This window comes from Bufo bufo, chromosome 1 (assembly GCF_905171765.1).
Source record: "Bufo bufo chromosome 1, aBufBuf1.1, whole genome shotgun sequence".
NCBI lineage: Eukaryota > Metazoa > Chordata > Amphibia > Anura > Bufonidae > Bufo > Bufo bufo.
In genome coordinates, this window is record NC_053389.1 from 667,861,898 (window position 1) to 667,882,966 (window position 21,069).

Here is a 21,069-nt window from a genome sequence, read left to right on the forward strand (position 1 = left end):
TGGTCGGGGATGCTGAACTGCAACTTGGCGTATTCCCTTCTCCCCAATAAGCACACAGCATGATCGGCCAAGCCAAGTATGGATATGCATGGGAGAGGCTTAGGAGGAAAAGCTGTTGGATAGATGAGTGTTTGACTGATAGCTATCTGAAGTGCATGGTAAGTAGAGAAGTAAATTTCTTGAAATTTGTTTCGGTACGATTCTAACAAACCAGTTAGAAAATTTGATTTGGGTATGAATAAATTGTACCTCTAAGACCAAACTGAGCTGAAAAATTTTCAGAGCGCTCTGAGATCACTCTGATACTGATTGGATGGAGCGGGATAGAGAGATGGGCCACTGTTCAGTTAGGCTACTTTCACTCCTGCGTTCAGGTGTCCGCTCGTGAGCTCCGTTTGAAGGGGCTCACGAGCGGTCCCGAACGCAGCCGTCCAGCCCTGATGCATTCTCAATGGAGGCGGATCCACTGAGAATGCATCCGCCTGCCAGCGCTCAGCCTCCGCTCCGCTCAGTGAGTGGACACCTGAACGCTGCTTGCAGCGTTCGGGTGCCCGCCTGGCCGTGCGGAGGCGAGCGGATCCGTCCAGACTTATAATGGAAGTCAATGGGGACGGATCCGTTTGAAGATGACACAGTATGGCTCAATTTTCAAACGGATCCGTCCCCCATTGATTTTCAATGTAAAGTCAAAACGGATCCGTTTGCATTATCATGAACAAAAAAAAAAACAAAACATTTTTTTGTTTTTTGTTTTTTGTTCATGGTTATGCAAACGGGTCCGTTCTGAACGGATGCAAGCGTTTGCATTATAGGAGTGGATCCGTCTGTGCAGATACCAGACGGATCCGCTCCTAACGCAAGTGTGAAAGTAGCCTTAGGCCTCTTTCACACTTGCGTTGTCCGGATCCGGCGTGTACTCCACTTGCCGGAATTACACTCCGGATCCGGAAAAACGCAAGTGTACTGAAAGCATTTGAAGACGGAACCGTCTTCCAAATGCTTTCAGTGTTACTATGGCACCCAGGACGCTATTAAAGTCCTGGTTGCCATAGTAGGAGCGGGGAGCGGGGGAGCGGTATACTTACAGTCCGTGCGGCTCCCCGGGCGCTCCAGAATGACGTCAGAGCGCCCCATGCGCATGGATGACGTGATCCATGCGATCACGTGATCCATGCGCTTGGGGCGCCCTGACGTCACTCTGGAGCGCCCGGGGAGCCGCACGGACGGTAAGTACACTGCTCCCCCGCTCCCCGCTACACTTACCATGGCTGTCAGGACTTTAGCGTCCCGGCAGCCATGGTAACCACTCTGAAAAAGCTAAATGTCGGCTCCGGCAATGCGCCGAAACGACGTTTAGCTTAAGGCCGGATCCGGATCAATGCCTTCCAATGGGCATTAATTCCGGATCCGGCCTTGCGGCAAGTGTTCCGGATTTTTGGCCGGAGCAAAAAGCGCAGCATGCTGCGGTATTTTCTCCGGCCAACAAACGTTCCGTACCGGAACTGAAGACATCCTGATGCATCCTGAACGGATTACTCTCCATTCAGAATGCATTAGGATAATCCTGATCAGGATTCTTCCGGCATAGAGCCCCGACGACGGAACTCTATGCCGGAAGACAATAACGCAGGTGTGAAAGAGCCCTAAGTTAGTTGGTTGGAACGTTCATTTTTTATGCTGAATTGTCTACTTGCTATGCTCTCACTGTCTTGTCTCACCGAGGACTCTACAAACATGCAGAGATGAATCTGGTGGTAGGGGTAGCGAGGATTTCCAGCATGTGCTCAGGAGATGCTCCCGGAGATCCATGATCTATATATAATCTGTGTGCGTTTAGCAGATCTTCCGGGATTGACATAACTCTGCATTTCATACTGTAACATTCATTTCTTGGGTGTAGTGATATTTTTTTTTAAATATGCCTGATGGTTATTGCTTATGTTATTGTGTTTTGAAAATATTAATAAAAACAAATTAAAAACAATATTAATAAATTGGACCTGAATCAAAAGTAATTGGCCTGAAAATTGGTGTATAACACACACTGAGGTCTCCTAGCACTCATAATGTTGCCCTATTGTCTTTCTCAGTTTTTTTTTATCGCTCTCTCATTTACCCCTTTGAAACGGTTTAACACAAAGATGGCAACAGTAAACAATGTCAGAGTGACACTGACATACATAGCTATGGGTAAAAGTATGGTTGAAAGACCTGACAGTTGTAAAAAGCCTGTTTAACAACACACTGCCTCGTCAGATTTTTTTTAATTCTTTTCCAAATTAAAGAATGTCCAAAAATTGGCTCTTATTGGGGGCATGTGCCTGCCCAGGGTTTATACACACCTGGTAGCATTGAAAGAAGCAGTGGCTTGCTCTCAACAAGCTATCCAAAAATTATGTATTAAAAGGGTCAGATACCTGCAGGATTGTATACACACACAGTGTTAGCAGATGAAACAGTGGCTTGTTCTGAACAAGCAGTCCACTAATTATTCCTCAATAGGGACATATGCCTGCCCCTGTTTATAGACAAACATTTTAGTATCGGAAGAAGCAGTGGCTTGCACTGGAAGTGGCAGCAGTACAGTGTGAATGTGAAACCTCATGGACAAGGCAGGAGGTGTGAAGCTCTACAGGGGTAATAGCAGCGGTAGCAGCAGTAGCACAATATGAAACCTGATAGAGAAGGCAGATGTGTGGCTATGAACGGGTAGCAGTGGTAGTAATAGCCGAGGTGACAGCGGCAGTACTGTAGAGAACGTGGCAGATAGGAGATATGCAGCTGTGTAGGGATATTGGAAATAGGTGGAGCAGCAGCTCCGGTGTCGACAGCAGCAATACAGTATTGAACCTGATTGACAGGCAGTCAGCAGCAGTGGCATGATTGGGCAACAAATAGCCACCGTCTGCAACGACACATCTATTTATTGGCCTCAGCTGGAGATGTATTTATTTTTACAAAAGTGATCTTTCCCACACTTGCAGAGTACAATTTTGTCCACTTGGGTGGTGATGAAGTCACCTGCTGCACTAAATACCCTCTCTGACAGTATACTGAAGGCTAGATAAGAAAGTACACAGATAGCAAACTCGGCCAGTTCCAGTTACTGTTCTAATCTGCCTGCCCAGAAGTCCATGGGATCACGCAATAGGGTATGTTCCAGAGAAAGGGCCCAGTCTAGGTAGAACTGAACCTGGTTTTTCAGGCAGGGCGTATCTGTTTGCTAATGTCAGTCACAGTGTTTATGTCCTATTCATCTGCAGGGCCCCTCAGCACTATTTCAGCGTTTGGGGGCTTGTTGGGGCTGAAGTGTACCAGGGTTGCTGTCTCAAGAGCTCTGACAGCAAGGTAAAGGTGGTGAACTGCTTTAACAACTCATATTACTGCATTAGGAACACCTAGAGATATTGTTCAAGTCTTGTTTGAAAGCTGAAAGTCAAAGTTTTAAAACAAGAATCACATCATTATCTCCACTACATCGGGAAACATAGCTGTTAGAAATCAGGTTAGAAATGATAGCAGGTGAAAGCAAATTTCAGCGACTTTCATTCCTGACCCGATTTCTATCAATATAGTGAAGATAATGCTGCGATTCTGATCTTTTAAACAAGACCATGGGGGTCATTTATTATTCTGAAATGCACCTAAATTAGGCATATTTCAGGTGCAGATGGTGGCGCAGCGCTTATTGCGCCGCTATCTGCAACTTCACGCCTGGTCTAAAATTGTGGGTTTGGCATTGGCGGAAAGGAGATAGGCTGGCAGGCCCTTCTCATTTACCATTTTCAACACCAGTTTTAGGCACAGAAAATGGTCTAAATCTTTTACATTTAGAACTGGCACTATATGCGCCGAACTTATGGAGAGGCCTGAGCCTCTTCATAACTTCAGCGGATCCTCTGCCAGTTTAGGGCTTTATTAAGACCGGCATCTAAAAGGCCGGTCTTAACCCCTTCTACCCTGGGCCAGTTTTCACCCTCCTGCCCAGGCTATTTTTTGCAAATCTGACATGTGTCACTTTATGTGGTAATAACTTTGGAATACTTCTACTTATCCAAGCCATTCTGAGATAGTTTTTTCATGGCACATTGCATTTCATGTCATAGATTTGAGTCAATATATTTAACATTTATTTATGAAAAAATCTAAAATTTACCAAAAATATGGAAAAATTCGCAATTGCTTTCAAAACACAGTGATACCTCATAAAATATTTATTACTTAACATTCTCCATATGTCTACTTTATATTGGCATAATTTTCTAAATGTCATTTAATTTTTCTAGGACGTTAGAAGACTTTAAAATTTTAAGAATTGCTTCTAAAATTCTAAGAAAATTTCCAAAACCCACTTTTAAAGGACCAGTTCAGTAGTCACTTTGTGAGGCTTACATATTAGAAATCACCCATAAATGACCCCATTTTAGAAACTACACCCCTCAAGGTATTCAAAACTGATTTTACAAACTTTGTTTGAATTAATGGAAAATAGAGATGAAATTTCCGAATTGCACTTTTTTGGCAGATTTTCAATTTTAATAATTTTTTTTCCAGTTAGAAAGCAAGGGTTAACAGCCAAACAAAACTCAATATTTATGGCCCTGATTCTGTAGTTTACAGAAACACCCCATATGTGGTCGTAAACTGCTGTACGGGCACACGGCATTGCGCAGAAGGAAAGTAACGCCATATGGTTTTTTGGAAAGTAGATTTCACTGGGATAATTTTAAGCTGCCATGTCCCATTTTAAGCCCCCCTGATGCACCCCTAGAGTAGAAATAAACAAGAATTAAAGGAAAATGGAGAAGAAATTTCAAAATTGCACTTTTTTAGCAGATTTCCCATCTTAATCAATTTTTTTCTGTAACACATCAAGGGTTAACAGCTAAACAAAACTCAATATCTATTACCCTGATTCTGCAGTTTAACGAAAACACCCCACATGTGTTGGTAAACTGCTGTAAGGGCACACAGCAGGGCGCAGAAGAAAAGGAGCGCCGTATGGTTTTTGGAGGGCAGATTTTGCTGGATTGGTTTTTAGACACTATGTCCCATTTGAACCCCCCTCCCCCTGATGCACCCTACAGTAGAAACTCACCAAAAGTGACCCCATTTTGGAAACTACCAGATAAGGTGACAGTTTTGTTGGTATTATTTTGGGGTAGATATGATTTTTGATTGCTCTATTTTATGTTTTTTATGAGGCAAGGTAACCAAAAAATGGCTGTTCTGGCACAGTTTTAATTTTTTGTTTTTTACAATGTTTATTTGACAGGTTAGGTCATGTGCATCTTTTTATAGAGCAGGGTGTAACGGACGCAAAAATATCAAAAATGGCTACTTCCTTTGTTTGTTTCAGTTTTACATAATAAAGCATTTTTGAAAAACAATTTGTTTTTGTGTCTCCATTTTCTGAACGCCATTTTTTTATATAATTTTCTGCCGTTCATCTTGTGCAGGGGCTCGTTTTTTTTTGCAGCGTTCACCATTGGGTAGGTCATGTGATATTTTTATAAAACAGGTCTTAACGGACGTAGTAATACTTAATATGTATACTTTTTCTTATTTATTTAAGTTTACACAATAAAAGCATTTTTAAAACAAAAATAAAGATGTTTTAGTGTCTCCATAGTCTGAGAGCCATATTTTTTATTTTTGGCCAACTGTCTTATGTAGGGGCTCTTTTTTTGCAGGATGAGGTGATGGTTTGATTGGTACTATTCTGGGGTGCATATAACATTTTGATTGCTTGGTATTGGTATTACACTTTTTGCGATCTAAGGGGACAAAAAAAAGTTTTTGGGGCAGCTTCTATATTTTTTTTATGGCGTTTACCTGATAGGTTAGGTCATGTGATATTTCTATAGAGCTGGTTTGCAATCTAAGCCAGCCAGAAGGAAGAAGGAGGTTAATGCAATCCTCCCCTCAGGGTTTTAACTCATATTCTAGGCACTTATGCGGTACACACTGGGTGGCTTTTTATTCTTATTCTTTTTTTTACTTTTAAAAGCGTGATTTCAAGTTTATTTATACTAATTATACTATTCACCCTTGAAATGTTTCATTATTTTGTAATTTCTAGAGGGAGCTCAATCATCCCTGACCTGTGACCCAGGGAGCAAGGGGTGGCTCCATTGTGTTTGTATTAGGGTTGTTGCGGGTATCGAAATTTCAATACCCAATTGATAGTTTTGTCCCTGTAACCATGCGATACCGGGATTTTCATTTTTTCTATACTGGCCAGCGCTGCTGCGCGGTCTAGTATCTCTGAACATGAGCGCGCTGGCTGTCATGGTAACATCCCTGATGCTGTGTGTACAGAGCACAGGGCAGCAGGGAGAGTGTGAAGTCCTATTCACCCTGATAGAGCTCTATCAGGGTGAATAGGACAAGGGATGAAAAAAATCCCAGGTTCTAGCTCCCAAGGGGAGAAATAGTTATTAAATAAAAAGTGTAAAAAAAAAAAAAGTAAAAAACCCCAACAAAATATTAAGTTTGAATCACCCCCTTTCCCAATTTCACATATAAAATGTATAAACAATAAATAAACATATTACATATCGTAATAAGCCACTCACCACGTCAAGGTCGCCTCTATTGAGTAGTCCCTAACACTAGTTCCTACCTGTTTATGGGCCATGACAGCCACACAAAGTCCAGGGAATGCAGGTCAGCATGCACGCCAGCACACTCTGCTTTTAACCCCGTCTGGTGCCATTACAGCTTTCATCGGATCCAGGGATGTAAGTACCAATATGCACGCTGAGCCCACCATATACTTCTCCTGGAGCCAAATGGCTACTGGTAGGTTCTATATAAGCAGACTCAGTTTTATACTGACTTTAAAACCAGCCTCCAGGACAGATTGACTGGTCAGGTGTGCATGACTCCAAGGAGATAAACAGGTAGGAACTAGTGTTAGGGACCACTCAATAGAGGCGACCTTGACGTGGTGAGTGGCTTATTACGCTTTGGCCTCAAATGTACACCAATGCCTCATCCAGCATGGAGGCAGGGCAGAATGCTGGATGCAAAGTGCTATCACATTTGTATTTTCCATTTGTATATGTATTTCGCCATAGTGATGTGCACCTACATACAGGTTGTTCTGACTCAATCCCCCACATATTACATATCGCCACGTCAGAAAAGTCCAAACTATTAAAATATAAAAAAAATCTATGCGGTGAACGCCGGAACAGAAAAAAATAAAAATAAATGCGCGATTCGCCATTTTTTAAAATGCGGAATGCACATGGCTTTTTTGGTTTATTTTTTCACGTGGTATCGAATGGTATCGAGTATCGCAATACTTTTTTATGGTATCGAAACCGAATCAAAAATTTGGTATTGCAACAACTCTAGTTTGTATTTGTATATATATCTGTGCATGTTTTTATAATGGTTGTGTAATGCCTAATGAAGGGACTCCACTTCATTAAACCATCAGGGAAGGTTGAATAAGTAGAAAATATGCATTGCAGAGAAAAATTAAGCAGGCAGTGTAAGGGTGCATTCACATGACTATAAGTGTTTTGCCATTCGCAAATTGCGGATCTGCAAACCACGGATACCGGCCCTGTGGTTCCGCATTTTGCAGACTGCACATGGCCGGAGCTATATAGAAAATGCCTATTCCTGTCTATGACTGCGGACAAGAATAGGACATGCTCTATATTTTTGCAGGGCAGTGAAACAAAACTATGGATGCGGATGGCACATCTTTGCGGTCCCACTGTAATTAATGGGTCCACACCCGTTCCACAAAATTGCAGAATCGATGTGGACCCATTCATATGGTTGTGTGAATGAACCTTAAATGTAATCGCACCTGGCCCGGTCAAAGTACAGAGGGTGTGGGAGTTGCAGAGAGTGTACAGCCTCTAAGTGTAATGGCAACGTCCCCATTTCTCCAAGAGGCACATATGAACATGGAACCAACACAGATGTCTCAGCTGTCAAGTGCACAAGTAACAAGTCACCCAGTTTCATAGGTACACATCTGCTTTCATCTTTCCTACCTTGTTTCCCTCACTAATGCACTTCATTTTAAATGCAAAATAGCGGGCACCATTTTGCGCAATTATTCCAAAGTGAATCGTCAAAACTTCAGATTCCTTTGAAAGAATTTTCTTGTGAAATTTGTGGCAAATCTGATGCAGATTCCTGTGAAGTTGAATCACTACGTCTCCCACAATGCCACCCATCAAAGCATGTTTAGTATAGGCACTGATTAAGCAGAACAAAGGAAGGAAGATATGAGGTCCCAGCTAATGATTGACTAGAAATCCGGAAATCCTACAGATAAACCAAAGCACTACAACAAGTATGCAATGTATGACAATGGTTCACCAGTTAACCTAAATAAACAATCTACATAAAAATGGCTGGTAATGGTATAAATAAACTGCATTACATTTCTTCTATTGATTTCTAGAAGAAACAGAAGTTACAGCCTTGTAGTTTAGTCCAGAGCTTCAGTCATAATTCTGCTGACTTCAAAGCAGAATTTGCCCGGCATTTTTCTGCACAGAGCTTGGATTTCGGTATTCTAATCTTTATACCAGGCACTGTACTGTAATCTGATGTAGAAAAACAACAAGTACCCGACTACATTATAAAAGCTCAACTCAGCTGTAAGGGTTGTCATCAGTTTCCAACTGCAGCAGTAGAACTAGGAGTGCAGCTCTGGACTACAATACAATACAGCAGAAAAGATTGATCCATGGCACCCAAAGACCCATGCAGTTTGAACTGTGGTACTTTAGTAAAACAGAAAATAACATGTAGGCGTCTATGAGGCATGTTAGTCACAGTATTATACATCCACTGGGTTAATACAGAACGCTTCAGTCCTTTAGGACTTTCTTCAGCGACATGTCTTTATGACTGATATGATGGCATCTGGAGCACCTGCACTGTATATACATAACTAATTCTTGCTTCATTGATGCCTTATGACAGCATGTGGACCACATTTCTATAGGACTATAATACAGGTTGTAACCTAGGATCAGTATAATGAATACAATGTATATTATATCCATTTTATATCCATATTTAAAGGATTATTTCCATCTTGACATCTATGGTATATCCACAGGATAGAACATAAATGTTCCATAGGTGTGCGTCCCAACTCTGGGACCCTCACCTACATTATATTTACAACAAGGTCTATTATTTATGCAAATAAGGTCTGAGTGGCTAGGCCCTAAATATGAAAAGATTTCCAAATTTTTCGAACTATCAAAACTCAAGAAAAACTATATAAATGTGGCATTATTGCAATCGTACTGACCCAGAGAATGAAGGCAACAGGTCGGTTTTGCTGTTTAGGGAATGCCGTAAAAATAAAACCCATAAAAGGCCTCATGCACACGACCGTAGTTCTGGTCCGCATCTGAGCCGCAGTTTTTGCGGCTCGGGTGCGGACCCTTTCACTTCAACGGGGCCGCAAGAGATGCGGACAGCACTCCATTACATAGCCCCGCAAAAAAAATATAATATGTCCTATTCTTGTCCGTTTTGCGGACAAGAATAGGCATTTCTACAATGGGCCGCCTGTTCCGTTCCGCAAATTGCGGAAGGCACACGGGCGGCTTCCGTGTTTTGCGGATCTGCAATTTGCGGACCGCAAAAAACGGAACGGTCCTGTGCATGAGGCCAAACTGTGATGGAATTTCTTTTCTTTTTCAGTTCCACCCCATTTGGATATTTTCCAGCTTTCTACTACGTTGTATGCAATTTTATACGACTATGTGAATGAAAAAGTAAATACGTTTTGGCTCTTGGAAGGCAGGGCGTAAAAATGAAAATGGAAAAATCCCTTAGGAAGGGGTTAAATACAGGTATAATACACACTGTACTGCTTAATGTTGATGCGCAGATCTAGAATACTGCTCAAAGGCAAACCAATGCTCTTGTATTTTAGGTTCTGTGGATATTATAAAATGACTGGTGAAAGTCACGAGGGTTCCTCTCCTTAGTCTCATGTGCACATTTAGACCACTCGAGAGGTCTACTACACAATTACAAAAAAGAGAGATAGAAGATACGGTCATTTCCCTGATTGCTTGTAAATTATAACATTTACATCAGTCAGCTAAAAATACTAAGAGGTCAAAAGCATCGGATAGCTGTTACTGAATCATCAAGTAACTTTAAAGAAAATGAAGCCTGCACCACCCACTCTTCGTGACAGTGACAGGAAAGCCATTATCATCCAGGCAGAAAAACATCCTTAGGGCTCATGCACACGACTGTATGCCCTCCGAGACAGTCCGTGACTGGGCCATAGGTCCCGGAACGGTATACATTGTGCACACTGGAGTACATAGCATCATAGATTACAATGATGCTGTGCTCATCGGGCCGCACTTATATGATATTATGAGTGCGGGACAATAGCCCCGCGGACGGACCGATGCGCACAGCATCATTGTAACCTATGTTGCTGTGCGCTACCGTGCGTATGATGTATGCCGCTCCGGGACATATGGCCTGCTCACGGACCGTATGTCTCGGAGGGCATACGGTGAGAGGTTTAATCAGGAATCAACACTGCAAAACAGATCAACCGAATGATTGCCAATAAACTACCAACAACCATGGCTCCTACTATACTGAAGGCGTACGCACCTTGGTCCCATCAACGCTGATGATTCGGTAGCTGTTCCTTGTGCTGTCATAAAAGTAGGAGACGGTTACGGCTTGTTTGCTTGCAGGGACCCAGTTTTTCTTGGTGCTGGGATCTATTTGGAAGACATGTGCTCTCGTGGTGAAGATGGGTTGTTCTCTGGGGGGGAAAAAAAGATACTTTTCAGAGGGTGATGAAGTCATATTCTAATTGCTAAAGCTGGCAAATGTAAAGGTATCACCCAAACAGCACTACTACATACTACAGAACCAACATATTCTGCAGTGCCGAACAGAGAACACGCTCAGACTATTGTGGAGCTTTGAAGGGAATGTATCATCAAGATTTTTTTTGAACTACTGTAATTAAAACCAGAAACAGACACATATTTTTTATTTCTTAGCAGTTTTTACTTTCTGATGGTAGATTGATTTAGATTTTATTTTCTGTTTGCGATTGGGATGGGAAATGAATGAAAAAAAAACAAAACAGAAAACTGTTGCGGAATTGTATTTCCCAATTTTACCCCATTTGTAATTTCGTTTCCCAGCTCCCCCTTTAATGTATGCAATATTAGGCTACTTTCACACTAGTGTTTTTGCTGGATCCGACGCTTCCATTACTGATAATACAACCTTCCGGATCTGTTCATAACTGATGCAGTTGTATTATCTTTAACATACCCAAAACAAAGTCAATAGGGGACGGATCCGTTTTCTATCGTGTCAGATAGTGTCAGAGAAAACGTCCCCATTGACTTGCATCGTGGGTCATTACAGATCCGTCTTGCTCCGCATCCCAGGATGGAAAGCAAACTGCAGCATGCTGCAGTTTGTTCTACGGTATGAGAACGGAACGGAATGCATTTTGGAGCATTCCGTTCTGTTCGTTACTTTTTGTCAATGATGTCAATATTGACAATGAATGGGGACAAAATGGAAGCGTTTTTTTTTTCTGGTATTGAGACCCTATGACGGATCTCAATACCGGAAAATATTAACGCTAGTGTGAAAGTAGCCTTAAACGGTAAAATTAGAAAGTGCAACTTGTCCCACAAACAACAAGCCCTCACACGGCTATGTGAACAGAAACAAATAAAAGTTATGGCCCTGGAAAGGCAGGGAGTGAAAACACCAAAAAAAAACACCCAAGGCTGAAAAGGAATAACAAAGATTCCACTTAGGCCTCTTTCACACTACCGTTTATTTTTTTTTGTTTTGCGGGCCGTTTTTTGCGTTCTGTATACTGAACCATTAATTTCAATGGTTCTGCAAAAAAAAACAGAATGTACTCCGTATACATTCCGTTTCCGTATTTCCGTTCCGTTGAAAGATATAACATGTCCTATTATTGCCCGCAAATCACGTTCCGTGGCTCCATTCAAGTCAATGGGTCCGCAAAAAAAAACGGAACACATACGGAAATGCATCCGTATGTCTTCCGTATCCGTTCCTTTTTGCGGAATCATCTATTGAAAATGTTATGCCCAGCCCAATTTTTTCTATGTAATTACTGTATACTGTATATGCCATATGGAAAAACGGAACAGAAACAAAAAAAAATGAACGGATCCGTGAAAAACGGACCGCAAAACACTGAAATAGCCATACGGTAGTGTGAAAGAGGCCTTAATGCCAGCTTGTGATGATAGGAGATCATTGGTGAAATGGGTCAGGACACAGGATATGTTTAACATAAAAACTTGAATGGATCAGCAGGCAAATGAGTGTGCTTGTTTGTCAACTGACTGCCGTCACGTTTACAAGGGCTAATTATCAGGAACAAGCATTAGTATATTATTAGCCCATAGCGCTTTTAAACAATGAGTAATTTTCTGATTAAATATCCCCTTTAACTGGTTTTACACTATTTAAAAATAGATACATTTTGGGTCAAAACTGTACAAAAAAAACAAAAACGCATTACCATCTACATAATGATGTCAATGCAGCGGTGGCAGCTAGCGCCTTTACAGTCTAATTTATCTACACCATGCACAAATAAAAGAAACAATTTCTGGTACAGCCAAGTACATTTTTGTATTATTACTTTAAAGCGTTTGGATGAATCTAGAGTACAGTGAGAACAAATGCAAACAGTTGAATCTGTGCCCATACCCAAAGTGCACCAAGGGAGCCAATATTACATGAGCAGGACTAGATCATGCTGAAGTGATGCAATAGGAGACACGGGAGAGGGAGAAACCGAGAATGTAATCTCCCACTGCTATCACAGTATCAATTTCCAGTAATGCAAACCTGAAGAAAGTAGCCTGTTCCCATCTGAAAATCTACCGGGTAGCGGCCGGATCTCCACTGGAAACCATTATAGTCAATGGGGCCAGCAAGCATTCCAGTAACATCTGGCAGAACTCCTGGAAATCCCTCCAGAACTAATGCCATACCGCCAGTGTGAAACAGAGTAGTAATGTAGTGGGCATCATCATGGGGAGAGCTGACATTTTTCTGGACTCAAACTAAAGCTGCAAGCCTCATTGTACTGCCCTCTATGAGTAATGGCAGACCAGCCGATTTCAGAGGTACACTGCTTAGGTGTTAATGGGGAGTAGTCTTTGAGAATGTACCGTATATCTTAATCCTTGCAGCAGGCAGGCTCTCCCTGTCTCCTGGCGCTGACTGCATTCACCCTAGTAATAGCGAGAAATCGATCAATCAGTGGCTTGGTGTGTGCATAATATGTTGCTGACAAGTCACCTTGACTAAAAAGAGATTAAAGTTAGTCTCTCCACCTGAAATGGGCAATTATTAGAGATGAGCGAAGTGAGCTTCAGATGTTACATCCGAAGTCGCTTCGTTCATAAACTTCGGATTAATACTTTATGGAGATCATACATTCCAATACTGTACGGAGATGGATCTCTGTACAGTATTAATCCGAAGTTACGAACAAAGACTTCAGATGCAACATCTGAAGCTCAATTCGCTCATCTCTAGCACTTATAGTCAACAATTGAAGGTATACTACTGCAAAGGTTGTTTTTGGGTTATATAGGTCACTCCAGAGAAGAGTCTTAAAAACAAACAATTATCCTCAACATTAAAATTGCAACATCAAGAAAGTTTTGCAAATCAAGGAAGTAGCAGATGTCACCAAGATCTGCGAATAATTACATTTTCAAGCACCTAGCTCCAATCTATGGTATGTGGGTGGGGCATAAAATCCAGATTGAAAGCAAATTATTGTAGTTGTTGCTCTGCAATTGCGGCAGATTCTATGTTGGGAAGACAATTAGGTGTATGTTTGAATGAGTGCGGGAACATTTTAACTCTGTAAAGACAGGAAAAGGTTGCCCCAGGTTCATAGATCACGTAAGGACTGCTCATGCAGGTAGTTTAGATTGCATCTCCTTTGCAGGCTTGGAGACCGTGCCCACCCCTCCACAGGGAGGAGACAGACACCGCCTCCTCCTGCAGAGAGAAGCGAAGTGGATTCTGCGTACCCAGGCATTAGGCGAACTTGGCTTAAATGATAGAAATGATTTAAGTGTATTCCTCTGATTGGATGTGAGATTGCCGCCTTGTTTTGGATCATAATTACCGTATATGCCGGCGTATAAGACGACTGGGCGTATAAGACGACCCCCAACTTTTACACTGAAAATATAGAGTTTGGGATATACTCGCCGTATAAGACTACCCCTTTTTAAACACACAGCAGTACATTACTGCATCCCACCACCATCCCTGGGTACCTCTGCCATCCCTGCATCCCACCACCATCCCTAGATACCACTGCCATCCCTGCATCCCACCACCATCCCTAGGTACCACCGCCATCCCATGGTATCACCACCATCCCTGCATCCCACCACCTTCCTTGTCCTCCCTCCCTGCCTCCCAGACCCTAAACATGTGCCACCTATACCCTGAACATGTTTTTGTTATGTTATTCTTCATATTCACATTCACATATGCACATCTGCGCCGCACTTAGATACGCTGCACGGAGATCTCGCACATGCGCAGGAGCGGGATGCGAGCGGCCGTGAGGATCCCGTGTATCCACGCTTGCCGCATGAAATCTCGCACATGCGTAGGAGCGAGATGCGAGCGGCCGGGAGGATGGCGGTACAAGGAGCATACAAGGTACAGAGCAGGGGGAGGCATACAAGGTACAGCGCAGGGGGGGCATATGCCGTGGGTTACATCGCAGCTCTCAGCTGCTGGGGATACAAGGCAATAGCCCGGGCTCTCTCTGTTGATAATTCGGGCGTCCCGGCACTGCAGCGCCCGCCATACCCGGCGTATAAGACGACCCCCGACTTGAGAAGATTTTCATGTGTTAAAAAGTAGTCTTATACGCAGGAATATACAGTATGTTCTGCATTGGTCTCTATGTGTTATGAAATCTCTTGACCCTTCAGGTAGGCGCATTGTTGTTGCCCGTTGTCATGGCAACGCGCAACGCCAATACCTTTAAAGGGGCGGCACAAATCGACGCGCTGACACACAGCCAGATGAAGCGCATGTAGTGAGAAACGGCCGCCGCTGTTTGGTGCGTGTAGTTACTTGTCTGCCCCATGCCATGTTTTTGGTGAATAAAGCATCGATTTGATACAGTACACTGGTGAGTGCTGCTGACTAATTTTCTTCCTTGTTATTGTTCAAATAATTTTAGTCACATATAACCTGAAAAATCTGATCAAGTCGTGTGGGATGATTGTATGATGCCTCCTGTTCATCGATGTGCCAGTTATCGCCAGTTGGTGCAAAACTGAAAGACCTTGGTTTATCACTCTGGCATATCACTATGCGCCTAGTCCGAGATGTCAGCACTGTTCAATCTTGCATTTCCCAGTAGTTGGGGTAACGACAATGAACTAGAATGACAGCAAGAGGTGCACAGAGGAGAACCTGTGCAGAGACAGATCATGTGATTAGAAGTATAGCACATAGTGATATGTTCTGTACTGCAAGTAATATCGGTCACATCCCAAGCCTAGGTCGGCAAAAAGTGTCCACACAAACCATCAGAAGGCATTGGTACAACATTGGGCTATGAGCCAGACATCCAGCTACAGATGTTCCACAACCTCACTGATAGTATGCCAAGGCATGAAAGTGCATGTATTTCTGTGTGTGGTGGTCATACTCCATACGGAATAAATGGAGCTGCTGTCAATATTTTATCATTAACATTAACCCATCTATCAATCTTGTGATTTGCGTAATGTCACAACTTTTCCTTCTTAGACTTGTAATATCAATGTAGAGGAGTATATAAAGACATAGCTTGATGGCTTTTCCAGGATAGCCAATATAAGTTTGGAAACATTTCAGCTGTCCGATATCTTGAAAGCTAACCGGTGGGGAATTATGAAGCTAAACCCACTTCAATATAGAATGGGATTGATATATTGGAGACAAGATTTTTTTTAACCCCTTTCAGCTACCATGAGGTACCCATACATCACAGTGACTGAGGGCTTGTATGGAGCGGGCTGCTGCGGTGACGCCAAAACCGGTCATTTAAACCCTCAGATGCCGCATTCAACAGCAATCGCAGCATCTGTGAGGTTAGGCAGAGAGATGCAGCTCCCTCTGCCTTTCCGGTTGGAGCCCCCACAGTGAAATCGTGGGGCGAAGATCAGTTACCATCACAGCCTGGGCACTGCTGAAACTTCCCAGGCTTGTAGTGGTAAGCCTCCTGCTAAGCTGTGCACGAGGCACACCTCAGCAGAGAGCGTGTCAGAATGCCATTAACCCTAAAGATGTCTATTAGGGTGAATGAGATAAGGGATCAAAAGATCCCAGGTTCTAGTCCCCTAAGGGGTGTAAAAGTTATTGTTAAAGTAAAAAATAAATAAAAAAATATACAAAAATAGTAAAACATTTAAATATTAAAAGTTTACACACCACCTATTCACTGCATGTTCCTTGGAAGAGAAGTGTTGCTGACAGTGTACCGCGCTCAGGAGTGCCGGCTGTGATATTTTTTTATAGAAAAACTACAGTTCGTCCCACAAAAAACATTGGTGATGCAAAGAAAATTTAGATATACACTGCTCAAAAAAATAAAGGGAACACAAAAATAACACATCCTAGATCAGAATTCATTAAATATTCTTCTGAAATACTTTGTTCTTTACATAGTTGAATGTGCTGACAACAAAATCACACAAAAAAAAAAAATGGAAATCAAATTTTTTAACCCATGGAGGTCTGGATTTGGAGTCACCCTCAAAATTAAAGTGGAAAAACACACTACAGGCTGATCCAACTTTGATGTAATGTCCTTAAAACAAGTCAAAATGAGGCTCAGTAGTGTGTGTGGCCTCCACGTGCCTGTATGACCTCCCTACAACGCCTGTGCATGCTCCTGATGAGGTGGCGGACGGTCTCCTGAGGGATCTCCTCCCAGACCTGGACTAAAGCATCTGCCAACTCCTGGACAGTCTGTGGTGCAACGTGACGTTGGTGGATAGAGCGAGACATGATGTCCCAGATGTGCTCAATTGGATTCAGGTCTGGGGAACAGGCGGGCCAGTCCATAGCATCAATGCCTTCGTCTTGCAGGAACTGCTGACACACTCCAGCCACATGAGGTCTAGCATTGTCTTGCATTAGGAGGAACCCAGGGCCAACCGCACCAGCATATGGTCTCACAAGGGGTCTGAGGATCTCATCTTGGTACCTAATGGCAGTCAGGCTACCTCTGGCGAGCACATGGAGGGCTGTGCGGCCCTCCAAAGAAATGCCACCCAACACCATTACTGACCCAATGCCAAACCGGTCATGCTGGAGGATGTTGCAGGCAGCAGAACGTTCTCCACGGCGTCTCCAGACTCTGTCACGTCTGTCACATGTGCTCAGTGTGAACCTGCTTTCATCTGTGAAGAGCACAGGGCGCCAGTGGCGAATTTGCCAATCTTGGTGTTTTCTGGCAAATGCCAAACGTCCTGCACGGTGTTGGGCTGTAAGCCCAACCCCCACCTGTGGACGTCGGGCCCTCATATCACCCTCATGGAGTCTGTTTCTGACCGTTTGAGCAGACACATGCACATTTGTGGCCTGCTGGAGGTCATTTTGCAGGGCTCTGGCAGTGCTCCTCCTGTTCCTCCTTGCACAAAGGCAGAGGTAGCGGTCCTGCTACTGGGTTGTTGCCTTCCTATGGCCTCCTCCACGTCTCCTGATGTACTGGCCTGTCTCCTGGTAGCGCCTCCATGCTCTGGACACTACGCTGACAGACACAGCAAACCTTCTTGCCACAGCTCGCATTGATGTGCCATCCTAGATAAGCTGTACTACCTGAGCCACTTGTGTGGGTTGTAGACTCCGTCTCATGCTATCACTAGAGTGAAAGCACCACCAGCATTCAAAAGTGACCAAAACATCAGCCAGGAAGCATAGGAACTGAGAAGTGGTCAGGTCACCACCTGCAGAACCACTCCTTTATTGGGGGTGTCTTGCTAATTGCCTATAATTTCCACCTGTTGTCTATCCCATTTGCACAACAGCATGTGAAATTGATTGTCACTCAGTGTTGCTTCCTAAGTGGACAGTTTGATTTCACAGAAGTGTGATTGACTTGGAGTTACATTGTGTTGTTTAAGTGTTCCCTTTATTTTTTTGAGCAGTGTATATTATTTTTTTTACATAGTTACGGTACATAGTTGATACAGTTTAAAAAAGACATAAGTCCATCAAGTTCATCCAAGGGATAAATGGGGAAGCGAATCCCAGAAGGAAGTGAGACTCTACACGTTTTCATAAGCATTAATGTTGTTTACTTTTAATAATTCATCTAAAACCTTTTTAAAACTGTCCACTGTTCCTGCTGTGACCACGTCCTGAGGAAGTCTTTTCCACAGTTCTCACAGTAAAGAAGCTTTGACGCTTCTGGAGACTGAACTTTTTCCTCTCCAGTCGGAGGCAGTTTTTCACTGTATTTTTTGTACGGCCCATTTATATATTTTTATAGGTTAATCATGTCCCCCCTTAGACGTCTCTTCTCAAGACTAAATAAATATTCAATTCTTTTAATCTTTGTTCATAACTAAGACCCTCCATTCCCCTTATCAGTTTAGTCACTCTCCTCTGTACTTTTTCCAGCTGCAGAACGTCCTTTCTATGGACTGGTGCCCAGAACTGAACTGCATTTTCCAGACGAGTCCGCACCAACGCTTTGTAAAGTGGTAATATTGGTGATGCAAAGAAAATTTTGATTTTTTTTTTCAAAAGGTTTTCATTTTTTTTTTTAAGTAGTAAAAAATAAAAAATACAAGTTTGTCATCACTGTAATTGTATTGAGCTGCAGAATAAGGACATCATGTCATTTTTAACACAAGGTAAACGCCGTGACATCAAAACCCAAAATATCTTGTTGGAATTGTGTTGTTTTTTCTTCAATTTAACACAACAAAGATTCCCCCCCCCCCCCCCCCCCATTTTCCAGTACAAGACATGGTAAATTAAAGGGTGCCAATAAAAAATACAACTTATCTTGCAAAAAAAAAAAATGGCTCTATGAAGGAAAATTTTAAAAGTTATGGCTATTGGAACGTGGGGAGGAAAAACACGCAAATACGATGATGGGCACAATACTCAAGGGGTTAACGACTAGAACTACCGTCTATCCAGATTACAACATGACAAACAACATTTACAGATGTAGCATAGCTAAAATTGACTGATAACACGTCACAGTGTTATCTCGGTTATCTTGTGACAAAAGCCATTGAAATCCATTGAAAAAGTAAGTTTTTTGCCATGTTTAGTTAACACGTTAACCATCAAGTTTAGCTCGGCTGCATCTGTATTTTGCACTTCAAGAGGACCTGTCACCTCTCCCGAGACATCGGTTTTAGTAAATACTTATATTCCCCATAAACATTTCTGGAGCATCTATGTGTGCTGTCACTATTATTCTTCCTAGGTGACACTGGGTGTGACCATTCTCCTTGTGTTTTCTTACAGTGTAGAACTGGCACCGTCAGCACTGATTGGACAGTATCACACTGTGTTGGTACACACCATCAAACTGGAAACATGCAGTTGTCAATTTATTCATACATTTCTAGTAAAAAATAACAGAAGACACAACACAGTGGTTAGCACTGGTTACTTGCAGAGCTGGGGTCCTGGGTTCGAATCTGACCAAGGACAACATCTACATGGAGTTTATACGTTCTCCCTATGTATGATTCCTCCGGGTATTCCGGTTGTCTCTCACACTCCAAAGTCATACTGAAAGGGAAATTAGATTGTGAGCTGTATTGGGGACAGGGTGATGCCAATGTCTGTCTAGAGCTGCGGAATATAGAAGCGCTATAAAAGTGCATAAAATAAATAAATAAAAATCAGACAGAATTACTAATTCATGGCAAATACAATTACAGTATTGAGCTGAAAAGATCACTCTCTTTTAATCCTAGCCTTCAGAAAGAGAAGAAAATGTGTCCACAGTTTTGATCATCCATTTCTATTAGGTACTTGTAAAACTTTTATTTTTAACTATTTTGCCATAGCCTTCTGCCAACTTTGTCAGATTTGGGGAAAAAATTCCCTGGTCATAGAGGTCTGTTACACCGGAAGATTTATAAAAAAAAAGAATACATGACTATAATATTAATGCAGTTAAAAAATGAAAAAAGACCAAATAGCCTGAAGACCCGGAGAGGTTCATGATGTCAGGATCTAGGATATTATTTCCAAAAAGCGGAATAATACTTGAACTCCGTGACAATAAGCATTGATTGTGTCCTCCTTCAGTATTGTACTGTTCTCTCACAATGCCAAAATCAATATTTTGAAACCCCAATTACAGTCTATTCTTTCATCTTGTGAAAAAGCTGTGCAGAGATATTGGTTTGTAAATCTGTAAGCGTTTCTGTCACTCTGAAATAAACAGCCTTGCAAAAGGTGAGGTCAACAGGAAAAAAAATATATATAAAATACGAGGAACTGGACACGGAGCGAATTTATACAAAGGTCAACCTAAGATATCAAACAGCGGTCACATCGATGTCATCTGTAATATCACAGCTCCTTCCTAAGGCAAGCTCACAGTAATCGACAAAGTGACGGTGGATTGAGCTTGTGCTAAAATAGCAGAAGGGAGATCTGTTCGGCCTTCCAGATATATTAATAAAAATCAAACAGATCCTACCACAGAAAACAAAACAAAAAAAACAAAACGTATCACATTTTTCCCAAAGCCAAATTCACAGGAAAAAAAACTTTATCCACTCCCGCTCTATTTAAATGAGCAGCTTGAAGGCAAGGAGGCAGTGGTCTGCACATTTAAAATCCAGCTTGGCGTGCCCCCTTAGGCCTCTTGTACACAAACGTATTTTATTTCCGTTCCGTTTTTGCGGTTTCCGCTTGCGGTCCATATGCAGAACTATTAATTTCAATGGTTCTGCGAAAAAAACGGAATATACATTCCGTTTCCGCATTTCCGTTCCGCTA

At 42.4% G+C, this 21,069-nt stretch overlaps 1 protein-coding gene across 1 annotated transcript in view; it reads right to left on the minus strand.

Moving 5' to 3' along the window:
• The window catches only part of HOMER2 (homer scaffold protein 2), a 255,201-nt gene that overhangs the window by 133,113 nt on the left and 101,019 nt on the right, over positions 1 to 21,069 (minus strand). Inside the window, exon 2 of the mRNA XM_040414053.1 lies at positions 10,642 to 10,798. Within this exon, the coding sequence (XP_040269987.1) occupies positions 10,642 to 10,798 (157 nt within the window). The remainder of the gene's footprint in view (positions 1 to 10,641; positions 10,799 to 21,069) is intronic.